This window comes from Tripterygium wilfordii, chromosome 15 (assembly GCF_013401445.1).
Source record: "Tripterygium wilfordii isolate XIE 37 chromosome 15, ASM1340144v1, whole genome shotgun sequence".
NCBI classification, from domain to species: Eukaryota; Viridiplantae; Streptophyta; class Magnoliopsida; order Celastrales; family Celastraceae; genus Tripterygium; species Tripterygium wilfordii.
In genome coordinates, this window is record NC_052246.1 from 10,365,959 (window position 1) to 10,379,029 (window position 13,071).

Sequence of the window (13,071 nt, forward strand, 5' to 3'; positions counted from 1 at the left end):
CTTTAGCTTTTCATAAATATCCGAATTTGGATCGCAAACTTAAGAAATCTAGGTTGGCTAAGATTACAAGATCAAAAGAAGAAACGATAAAACCCTAATTTGATTATTACAAAGCTATTCATTGACTTGTGATTAAGCAAAGCAAAAAGGCTTTAAAGTAGGTAACTATTTAAACTTTTGTTTCTGGCTCTATTGCGTAGCTCAACCAAAATAATATGAGAAACGGTATTTGAACCCCCTAAAATTAGTATGCTCATCCCTAGTGATTGAGTTCAATTAGATTAATATTAAATTTTCTCGATTTACGTCTGATTTGATATTTGATTTTTTCGATTTACGTGTGAAATAACATTTGATTCTCACCTCAAAAATTGGTTTTGCTTAGACCATCTACAGTAGATACTCTTAATAAAATCTCTAAATTTACAATAAATGTTTTTCACATATTTACAGTTTCTCTAATAATAACACCACGCAACATATACTCTAAACCATACTCTAAATCTTTTAAATAATCATTTATATACAATCAATTTTTATCATTTAACCTCAATTCCTTTTACATTTAAATCAAATGACATTAACATTTAAATCAGTACTAGTAGAAGTAGTGGTTTTGTGTTGATACTAGTAATAATGTTGGTCAAAACAAGAACGCAAAGAAATCCAAAAGTTTGTCATTGAATGAGTTCGTTGTGTTCCATGATCGAATCAAGTATCATAATATCAATTTCTTTAAGCTTCTCAGAAAACAAAATCAACCTATCTTTACAAATCCCTCATTCGAACTAATCATCAACAACAAATGACCCAAACAAAGAACAAAATAGAACATAAATGACCAATTCGGAGACTTTTAGAAAGCCTGGAATCTTGGAGGAAATTGAAGAGCATTTTAGGGGTCCTAGAATCGCAATGGTAAAATAGTTGAGAGAGACAACCGGATGGTGATAGCCAACCGATGAGACAGCGATGGTGGTATCGGATCATCTACGCACCAGGTGCGTCGCTGCACGAGAGACAGGAGTACATAGAATGATAGAACTCGATAAAAAAATAGAGAAATAAAAAAGGCAAAACAAATGAATATCTTTCATTAAAATATTGGATCCAGTATTCTACAGTAAAACTGGACGTCCACAGTTTCACTATTCACATATGCAGTTTTACAGTTTTACTGTAATATCTGCTGAAGCCTGTTTTTGGGTCAAAAATTATAAATAATACTCTAATTTTATAGTAGATTTCAATTTGTAGGATCTGTTTGAGGTGATATCACGCAAATCAAAAGAATCAAATATCATTCATACGTAAATCAAAAGGAAAAAATATCAAATCACATGTAAATCGTGAAAATCTAATATTAATATAATTGAACTTAATCATTGGGAATGAGAATATTAATTTTAGGGGTTTCGAATACATAATATTCACACAAAGGGATCAAGGATTGGCTTAAAACATTAAAGAGTAATTTCTATATAGTCCCCACAAGAAGTCAAAATTTTCATCAACACCAAACAAGGGCTAGAATGTGCACTACAACACCCTGTGGTGCACCACTGGTCCCCCTCACCCCACATAAAGCATTTGTTTGTATGATTTCACTTTCTCCATAGAGTTTGGGTTTGCTAATACAACAGAGACATGCCATCATATGCTCTGTCTCATCAACATTTTCTCTGCACAAAGTGTCAAAACACTAGCTGCCTTGATGGATACCTTGACTAAACTTTCATCAATACAATCTCATATCATTGTCACTGCCTGAACTAACAGTTGAAAGAATGCTTTCATCAATGGAAGCTAAAATACATGTGAATCACACAAACCCACTTCATGTGGTGAGTACTACTATTGCAAGGTCCAACTTCTCGATAGTGCATGTATGCTTCACATTGCATACAAGAGTCTAATGGTGTGGTACTTTGTGGCATCATAGTATGATTCATCTTGTCAAACATGAGATGACCAACCAATACTTTGCCAAGATGTCCATGCCTCGAGACATATGAGGTGGGCATGGAATTGATAATATCAATATGTAATCCCACGCAGCTTAGTCAGCACCTATATTTTCTTTCCACGTCCACCACCAGCCCATACTAGTTTGAAACTAGGAGAAATGCTTGTTACACGTTAATGAGTTTGGCCTATTGTATTATGTACTTACATCTTTCCCTGAGTGATGCGGGACAAGAGACTTAGTCTCATCATCACTCGGTAACTCGCCCAGTACTACCAAGCTTAACACTGCAGAGGCTCGTGGCCCTGTCTGCTCGAGCCGAGTGCTACAACACTAGTGTACTAATTGAAACTAATCCACATTCCAATCTAATGTATTGACACAGGTAAAAGAACACAACATCTACAGTGCACATCAAGTTGGGTGCAGGGCTTATGCTTATCTTCCACTAGTCCCTCTCTAACATATTCTGTAGGATGTGAACTAGGAGAGTTGAACAAAAGCATCAATGATTCAAGCTCATGATGAATCACCTAAGATTTGTGGGACCAAAGCATTACACCATCATGCTGCAGATCTTACAAAAGCCAAAGAGAGTATTGAAAAACACCTGAAATTTAGGTATTCAACCATCATATCCATGTAATGTATGATATTTATCTTCTAATCTACTCTAAAGCAAGTACATGTAGTTCTTTAAATGAACGAATATAACTTGAACGATCACTAAGCTGCGAATCCAGAGCCAGCAAACGTACCATTGGATGTCTAGATGACCACTAAGAAGTATTTGCACTTTCCAGGCACTAAATCATAGAGGTTTTACCAGTTCGGTGGTAAAATAATCCCGCATTTGGGTAGAAGCTCTCTCATGCAACAGGTTTCAACAGGTCCACATATATATCTATCAAAGTCCAGATGATATTGATCAGGAACAGTTCGTATATGATTGAGTGAATTGAAGAAAATGGGTGGACTTTCAAGAATATGCTAAAGAAGCAACAGGCATGCAAACCACAGGTATATCCATGTGCATATATAGAACTACAATTAAATTGCCAACTTATTATCCAGACACTAAGTGGAAACAAATCTTTGACAAACTCAGAACTCTCATCACAAGGGCTCAAGCTGGAGAAATTTTTCGATGATCATATGGATACATCTCACTAAATTGAGAAGTAGTGTTACACTGACATCTGCAACTGAGAAAGGCATCGTTTTCAGCACTGCCAATAAACATTGGGGCATGATTATTTTTAGATTGGTAGACAGAAACAAAATCACTTGCCATGTAAGCCATGGATTTTTTATTTTAATTTTATTTTCAAGTTTCAAAAGAAGAGTAACTTCTTTATCAAAAAGCAAGAGAGGATGAAATAACAAGGGGTTCAGGGAAATAACGTAAGGGAGCAGCTCCAAAAGATTGAAAATAAACCAATACCTTCTAAAATTGGAAATAAAAAAAATGTGTCATACTCTTCAGCTATTGGGAAATTTTGGTATATATTGCTCTCCAAGGTTGCGGTAGCGATCATTTTCACCTTCAAGAAGGCCCACAACCTGTTTCAAGAACAAAATTACTAAATGTCTGGCCTACAGCAACAAAGGAATAGAACATAGATGAAATAAATTTAGCTAAAGGAAACTATCTTGGCATACTGAGATGAGTTATGATCAATACATGCACACATGCCTGAGTTTGTTGATGTTTAGAAACTATAGAAAATACCATGAGAAGATGCAGCATAATAGCAATACTCATAATTTTTGCTTTGGTCTTATCTATTATAGATATCATTCTAAAATATTGGCTCTCCCCGTAACGTCAAGCAGAGATTTCCCATGCATGCTCAATGGTTTTGGAGTCCTATTAACCATAAAAATTCAGTTGGCTATGAAAGATGCTTATTGAAGGAAGACTTTCGCAAAAAGTACGCCAAAACATATAAGCCCATTTACCTCTCCCATTGATGGCCGCATTTCAGGGCTCCTTTGCACACAGAAGTATGCTGCTTTGGCCATAAGGTATAATTCATAAGTGTCATACGAGTCTTCCAGACGAGGATCAATAAGTTCATGTAATGCAAGCTTCTCGATCAGTGGCTCTGCCTAAATCCACCAGAGAGCATAGAGAGATATCTTAGATGCTAACAGAGGAAACATGTACAAATGGAATAATGTATTTTGCTAGGGTAAAATGCATATGAAGTACCTAGCACTGCAATCAAAATAGAAAATTGTAAAAGTATCACTGTTTTTCTAAAGCATAACAATCGAGAAACCAACCCATTGGCGCAGAGATTGTTGTTGACCTTCCCTGTTTGCAACCACTACCTTTCGTCCTGATATTAGTTGCAACAGCACAATGCCAAAGGAATAGACATCTGTTCTTACAGAAACAATACCATTCTCTGCATATTCTGGAGCAAGGTATCTACATGAAGAAAAGAACATGTCATCTTTTGGTAACAAAATGAAGACATAATAGATATGGAAATATAAAAACTATAATATGTTGTACTACAAAGCAGAAAGACAAAAGAATCCTACCCGAATGTTCCAAGTACTCTTGTCTGCATAGGATCATTAGTGGTCTTCCATTTCGCAAGGCCAAAGTCTCCTAGCTGTGTAAGTGCGAGTATTCCGTCAATTCAATTTCTTAAAGTGTCATTTTACTGAAGATTTCAACATGTACACTCATTCGTCATGCAAAATTTTAGTGGCAAGAGTCTCCATCATTAGAACATAAAAGTAAGCAATACCATGAATCAAATGAACAAACTCCAACGGCATTCTTCAACAAAACTTCAAATTATCAAACAAAGCTGAAAACAGATCAGTATGCTAATATGCTGAGGATGCTGATTTACTAGATGAATCGTTGAGGCAAAGAATTTCACCATTTTCAATACAATAAGCAATAGAGAAATACAAGAGAAATTGTTAGAAGCTCAGAAGCATACATTAAGACATTCAGCAAATTAATTATCCCACTTCCTTTTTCTTAGTACTTGCAAATTGCGATATAGATCATTGTTTACACTAATTTGGCCACTTCCAGTTCCATCAAATAATTGGCAACCAAATCTCCTATAATACCTCATTGGATCGTTCTTCAGTTAATGATCTCTTTTTTCCTTTGGCTTGTACTCCAACTGAAATTACTTTTGAATCCTTACTAAAATGTGGATTCCTCTAGGTGAAACAGAGGAAGGTAGACTTTTGAATATTAGTAAGTTTGTTGCTATATGCAAAGTAACAGATGTAACATTTTATGTTCTTAGAACATAACAGATCAAAATGTCCAATTTCCCCTAAAAACTCAAAAAGAGTATGTCCTTTAGTTCAAAACTTAGAGCACCAAAAATTTCTTCCAAATGGTCTGGTATTGGTTTAGTCACTATTCCAACCAGTTATTTCCAAAATAAAGTTTTATTAATACAAGACCAGAGTCATCCATTGATATCAAGAATACTGTTGCAAGCCAAAATTTTGAAAACCGCTCTAATTATCCACTAAATTTCTTCCAAAATTGATAAAAATAATTAATTTTGGTTTTCCAAGACATTTCATGACTTCTGGTTTTTCAGAAACAGAATGATTTACACTTGCCTGATTGGTTTGTAAGGACAAAAATAAGTATGGTAAAAGAACATGGGCATAAATTTACCATTGGAACAAAGTCATGCGTGAGTAGTATATTGCTTGGACGCATGTCACGATGAATTATAGGACCTCCACGACATTCCTCATGCAGAAAACGCAAACCTTTTGCTGTTCCGATGGCAATAGCAAGTCTTTGATGCCACTCAAGAATGCTTTCTGTTTTATGTATGAAAGCCCGAGAAAAATTAACAGCAAGAAGAAAGTGTAAGTCAAACTCTCGCTGTAATGGAAAAAGACAAATAATGAAGAGAAAAATCGAAATGATCAAGGAATAGTCCCAAGCTATTTACTCACCAAATAAATGCCAATAAAGAGACTTGTTGCAAATATACTCATAAACCAAAATGTTAAAGTTCTCCTTGCAACAATAACCCAGCAGCATCACGATATTTTTGTGGCGAGCAAAGCTCAATACATAAACCTCAGAATTAAATTCAACAAAACCCTGTGTACTTGCTTCTTTCCGCACCTTTGCTGCAATTAGTTGCCCCTCTTTAAGCTTCCCCTTATAGACATGGCCATATCCACCTTCCCCTAACAAGTTGTCCTTTGAAAATTCATCTGTTGCGGTCTGAATCTGAGAAAAACTGAATTTCATAGAATTGTTCATATACAACTCACTCCTCATCCCACAAGCAGCACAAAGAATAGGTGCTTCTGAGGATCCTCCTTGGAAGGAGCTTTTAAGTTGCTTTGGGACAAGTTGAGCAGTACGATTTTTGTTTTCTACTTTGGTGTACACACCTGGAAGGGACAATTGTTCTCTTCATTGATACTATGATGACTGATTTGAAAGTACAAGAAAGCAATGTTATTTATGCTAATGATTTGACTTAATGAAGAGTGATAAAACAACAATGTAGCCCATAAAAGGTAATAGAAAGGGTAACATAATCACCAACTGACAATGAAAATTATCCTCGTCACTGCCACACCTTACAACTGGTTGGAATTATAGAGGCAGTATGGTCAAGAACAAAGATATCAATATTTCTAAACTTAAATAGGGCTCCATATCCAGGCCTCTTTGCCAAAGAAGTTCAACAGAATATAAAAGAGTTATTTCATCATATATTCATATGGTTTTGGTAAAGAAACAAGGGTAGTTGTGGGCCTTGTGGCTATAGTCAGCATATTTATTACATCCATCAATTTACAGACAATATTGCACTTCATCATCAAAACAACTTGTGTACAAGCACAAATTAATTTATTAATATGGTTTTGGTTAGGTGCATAAGTTCTCTTGATTTAGAAAAATGTGTGCGCAAGAGAAAGCCCTCCATCTTATCAAACAGCGTTTAATGATAAACAAGATCAAATACCTATATCAAGAAATATGATCTGGTGATACTGTGGTAACTAATGGAACTTAATCTTCGGATGTTAGTAAACATCTAACTAAGCTGAGTTCGTCTGTTCTAGAAAAATGAGTGACCTCAGTGTGTTGTGTGGATTTTGGAAAAATGAAAGTAAACACAAGAACCCGTGAAATTACATGGTTTGGTAGAGGGCTTTGGTTTCTCAGGTCTATTGGCATTATAATTCAGACTCCAGAAGAAACTCAAAATGCAAACTAATTAGCTTGCTGATAAACAATACACCTTACATTAAGATTATAGTGAGTTGTGAAGCATATTGTCGTAGTTGTAAAAAGGCTTGAATGCTGCAGGTGAATATATCACGTTTTGTAAGACTAAATTGCCTAGTTGTTTGATTCTGTAGAACATGGCATGATTGCTGACCTGATATGTCTTGCTTTGAGGATGAACCAAAATCCGAGGAAAGGCTATGCTCCCATGATCTGTACGCAGATGAAGGCATTGCACTCCCTTTGAGCATCGTTGAGCTTTGCAGGGAATCAATGGATGCTGAGTAGCTTTGACAAGAGATAACAGACTGCTGAATGTTTTTTTCTTCACTGCCTTCAGAATTCATCAAAGGTACAGGCTTGGATATGGAATAAAAATTCTTATGTAGTATAGCATCTGCTTCATCTGCAGGATGAGATCTCAAGACATCCAAAGACAAGCTATCTTGGATTATAGCAACCTTGCATGGTATTTGTTTAAGAAAAAACTTTAGGTCCTTTCTAAGGTGCCTGTCAAGATTTGGAAATTACTTATGGAGTGAATAAAATATAGAAAACAAGCAAGCGACAGAGAAGACAAAGAACCAAAAAATTACACATCCATATAGTCCCGCGTAAATGTGAAAGTCTACATTTACGCATTTATTTATGTTATATCTTTAACTATCATCATCAAAATTAACTAAGCCCTAACCCAACATTTGAGGTAAGCTCCAGAAATCCTCTATTCTCTGTATCCTTGATGATAACATTTAATCTCTAACAGCTAATTGAATAACTAACTAACTAAAAGTATTGGAGCAAATATATCAATGATAATTTAGAGAAAAGGATCAAATGGATTCTTGATGAAGAATGTACTAGAAGACTTCTGGAAAAGCGTCCTTGAATCCACAAGGAGACTGAAGCCAGAAAACTAGCACCCCAGAATAATTAGACATCAAACTTTTATTTTACCCCTCGCCAGGGTCATATACTTATGCAGGAACCAAATCATTTATTAGCAAATAAAACTATGTTAAAAAAACTTAATGATGTGTACTTAAATAATTAAAAAAAAAAAACTATAACACTACTACCATAATTTCTTTCCAAGTACAGACAAAGCATCATACATCACATCCTCACTAACTCAAATTTATACCTTCTAAATGTCAGGCGTGTTTATATACATGCTTTGTTTACAACACTTGGAATAAACAACTTGTGTTACACAAGAAAAAGGCGCCTCCATACATTGAAAAAATACATGATGCACATGATTAGACTCATATCCATACATGTATATTACTATTTCAAAAAGTACGTGATGCACATGAGTAGACTCATATCCATACATGTATATTAATATTTAATCCATGGAAGAAGACAAATCCTTTTCCTAAGGAAAGGACTTCAAAATTCTTAAAAAATTCCTACTTTAATACTAAGGTCAAGTCATGCTTACACAAATCTGACATTTGTGTTTACATTTTTGTTAGGGGAAGCTAACCCAAAACTTTTGTTAGAGAAAATTCCCTTTCTTGAATCCCACACTCCCTCTCTCTCTAGACAACAAGATCTTCAAATGTGAATAGAGGGAGCCCCAAGTGCTTCACAAAGCTCGAGGGCAATGGGTAAGAGTGGTTTTTCAGAGCTCAAGGAGAATGAACGGTAACAAATAGTTATTATGATCCCTTTCTATCATATGAGTAAATAAAGAGTATCCTGGGTATAGGTAACAAGAAAAAAAGAGACATGAAATGACAACCTCAATAGGGCATATGTATAGCTACCACATTACATACGGATGCATATATGTTTATGTATAGGTGTGGAAGTTGTTAACATATATAGATGATTCAAGTTTCTAACCATTAACAACGCGTTTTCCTAGAGGTTAACATTCCGTAGTAACTCCACAGTTAAGCATGCTTATGCATGAGCACTATTGGGATGAGTGACCTCCTAAGAAGGCAAAGCCGTGCTGGCCCGATGTATCCACCAGAACCATACAACCCAAAGCGGACAATATTGTTGATGTGTATTGGACTAAAAATTCTAATACAAATACCCAATCAAAGAAATTTTATTCAAACAACAAACACTATTTTCTAAATTTTCCAAATCTACTTGAAATGAAAGGAATTTTCACAGCAAATAAGAGAAAAAAATGTCATAGAGATGACTTGCTGAGTTTTGAGGGCACTAAAGCTTCTATGTCTCTAATTCAAGGGAGATGGTTAAACACTTTAGACTTTGGATTATAGGTTTTGGTAGTTCTCAAGATAATTCACTTCATGAATTACTTCCTTGTATTGCTCCTGGAAAAAAAATAAAGATGAACTTTGTACACAAGATTTGCATAACAATTACCTATCAAGAATGACCCAAGATGCATTGCAGGCTGCAGCTTCTTGCAAAATAACCTTCTTCATGGGAGTTCCAGCAGTAATTTTAACTTCAATGCTGACCTAAAGATGAAAGGAAAAATAAATATTACCATAAACTCGGAAATGATATTGAAAAGCATATGTTTTTTTGGAAGAGTACATTGTGTTTATATTGCTTACTAACTGACCAATTCTTTGGGATTTTTGTGTTTCTGATAGTAGCACAATGAGGCAAGGAAATTCTTCAAAGGAAATAATCAACAAGGGAATTCTAGGTAACTTAACTCACTAAATGTTAAGAGAACAGATAACAAACAACTGATAAAACCAATAGAGCATTCAAAAAAAAAAGAAAAGGAAATGACATATGAAAACATTATAGACTGAAAGGTACCCCTTCATCTTCACACTCTTCTGCGCTTTTCAAGAGCATGTTTACATACACTTCAACTTTCCTTGAAACGTCTTCCTCCATAGCACGATTGCTAGATGTACCAAAAGAATCATGACCCACCTTGAGCTGATAACCCACTTATGCATGTGCAAAAAAATAACATATGGAGAAGAAGCAAAAAAGAAGTAGAATAGTGTCAGGTGAAGAATTTCATAGCATACATTATGCCTTCATGTATCATCCAATAGAAAACATATATTATGCAGAAAACAGCTGTATTTCGAACCAAATTGTTCATTCATAAGGACCCAAAAATCAAGGCAGCTATTAGATAAACTAAAGGTAGAACAACCAACAGGCAAAAGTCAATAAATATAATATTGAGACACATTTTTTTTTTTTGAAGGAAATGGTGATCGTATAATGTCTACTGACAAATTCCCTTTGATCTGAATCTTACCATTAAGAAATGATACCACCAATACTTGGGAATGGCTTTCGCAATTTTGACCTTGCAATGCTCGAGCCATTAGTCAAGAAAACAAGATTTCCGTTTTCAAATTTCATTGACCAATCCCAAAATGCTTCCACAAAATTATATAATGAGTCAAGAGAGCATGGTTACTGGATGCTATCAGGCAAAGGTTAATATTTGGATATGTGCTGCATCAGTCCTTTGCCTTCATATATATAAATGCATGTAGGAGCTCGATAATACATCATTTGCATGTCCCTATTCATCTATATAATTTGCACAACTAGATGATTGGAATTCAATATATCAGGCTTCTATCTAATTTGATAACTGATTATCAAACACTTACATAGGTGAAGCACTCACAAAAGAGATTAAAGCCCATAATTGTAATGAAAGATACATTTCATCAAACACTTACATGGGTGAAGCACCTTATGAAGAACTCCGAGCACAATAAGCGTATCGCCTCCTCGAAGAATATCCCCTCTTACCCTCACAGAATCAACAGTGAGTTTAAGCTCATGCTCACTCCGATCCTTGGTGGCATCATAAGCAATGATAACATGAGAAGGTGAAAGGGGACTCTCCATGGAACCCAATGCCATTACAATTTGAAGCTTCTTGGGTTAAGTATTGGGGACTACTAGCGAATATAAAGACTGAAACCAATTCAAAGAAACACTATAGTGAAATTGGTATTCGTCCAATGAGGATTGGGTAGAGTTCATTGGAGAAGTACTACACGGCGTGGATATGCTTTTTGGATATTCGGATTCGCACAGGAAGAAGAAAATGGCGGGAGAAGTTGCCGTCAACAACAATACAACTGAGAAGATTGCTAGGCACTCGAATACAAAAGTTCCCTTCATGTTCTCATATCTTTCGACAGAGCCTCCTCACGATCTCCGAAACTGTCACCCACCCTTAGATCTCTATTGAATTAATCATTCTTTGATTAATATATTTAATTGATTAATTAATATGATTGGGTCAAGTAATGAAAATTATAGGAGTATTATATTAAGGGGAGAGTTAGTAATAAGTCATTCAACTAAAAATTTTGTTCCGATAAGGACACTCACATAAGTTTTGTTACATAAAATTAAAAACAATATTTCATAAAGCACAAAAAAATTGTAAACATTTATTTTATTGATAGAAATACCCTCATCTTCTATCCTCCTCCTCCAACTATTAAGGCCATCCAATGGGTGGAAATGGTGCAACTAGGTCTGAAATTTTACAATGGAAAAGATAAATTATGTGTGGTAGATGTGGAAAGAAAGGAAACCATGTGTTGTCACCTAAATGTGGCCCAAGGTGATGGTGATTTGCGGATGTGCCAAGTAGTTTTCTACACTAATGAATAAATTGCACCGAATGTAAATATGACTTCTATGAAGACGATTGAGCGAACTATCTTGGGACCTCAATAGTTCTAGGTTCCCCAACTCCATTGAAGTGCGCTTCGTTGAGATTGAAATGAAGAAACAAAAACATATACCAAGAACAATTTACACAACGATGGTTGGTATTGAAACTTGATTGGAAATAAATGCAAGAGAATTTGACATAGTTTGAGATTGACAAAGATTTGGAAATGTAATTGAAATGCTAGGAAGCTTGAAAGTTGAAGTTGCTTTTGGGCTTGAGTAGTTTGTTTGATTGATTGGTTATGTGTGTCTGTCCTCCGTCTGTCTACCATCTTTTATACCTCCTGTCTTGCACGAAAATCTCCTCCATAAACCATGATTTCTCTGCAGTTATCCTTGATTCATGCCATCTTCTATCAGTTTGAAACCATTACCACATTACCACCTCTTCATGTTAGTTTTCCCTTAAATCTCTCACAAGCTGTCACCTGGACCATCTTGTTATAACTGCCACCACTTCTTCCTCTTTTCATGGATCACTCTCAGCACAACTGCACCTGGGCAGTTACTCACCATCTAGGCTTCATATAATGGGCTCATGGGCTGTGATAAAACATGATGGACCGTATGGGCTGCACCTTGGGCCTTGTACATGGACTAGGCTTATTAGGCCCAAGATATTTTTTGGTGCCAAGAATTGCCCCCCCAGCTTCAATTTCAACTGTTCAAAGTTGGATTTCAAGCTGGTTTTTCGACCCTTCTTCAAATCACTCTCAAATATCAGTGACTATCAAATAAAATCCATTTAAAATTCAAACTCTTCTCTTACCTTATTTAATTTGATCAGCTTTAATCCTTCACTCGTGCACGCTTCTTTATCTTTTCACCACTTTGAAAAATCCCTAGCTTTCTCCTTTCTTCTTCTCGCAACAATGGCTTCTTTCTTTCCACATACTGCTCACATTGACTCTCACCTTTCCCCCGAAAGACTGACGAGCTTTTCATCATCTTTTAGTGAAGAACTTCTTGCTAACCATGTAAAGGAGTTACCTTTATTGGAACGTCACCGTTCTTGGCCCAAACCGCCTCTAGGATGGAGAGACTGGGTTAGTCGCCTTCGAACTACCTTCAGTGTACAATGGATGAAGCAGGGACTTGATCGGTTTATTGACATGACCCTTGAGCCAATTCCTTTCGACCCATCTTTGATTTCAGCGGCCTACTGTTT

At 35.8% G+C, this 13,071-nt stretch overlaps 1 protein-coding gene across 6 annotated transcripts; it reads right to left on the bottom strand.

The window, feature by feature from the left end:
- Positions 1-2,565: 2,565 nt before the first annotated feature.
- Positions 2,566-11,409, bottom strand: LOC120016228 (PTI1-like tyrosine-protein kinase 1). Of its 6 annotated transcripts, none has more exons than XM_038868896.1 (12): positions 10,889-11,408; positions 9,993-10,129; positions 9,582-9,679; positions 7,381-7,736; positions 5,930-6,379; positions 5,640-5,791; positions 4,520-4,593; positions 4,256-4,403; positions 3,929-4,078; positions 3,446-3,529; positions 3,164-3,165; positions 2,566-2,870 (listed from the first exon to the last, which is right to left on the bottom strand). In XM_038868896.1, exons 1-10 carry the CDS (start codon positions 11,073-11,075, stop codon positions 3,449-3,451), a joined length of 1,833 nt encoding a protein of 610 aa, XP_038724824.1. In that variant the 5' UTR covers positions 11,076-11,408; the 3' UTR covers positions 2,566-2,870; positions 3,164-3,165; positions 3,446-3,448. The 6 variants fall into 6 exon arrangements, with proteins under 6 accessions (XP_038724824.1, XP_038724825.1, XP_038724827.1 ...); XM_038868897.1 differs by having other exon boundaries at positions 3,411-3,529; XM_038868899.1 differs by lacking the exon at positions 3,164-3,165.
- Between the last annotated feature and the right edge of the window lie 1,662 nt (positions 11,410-13,071).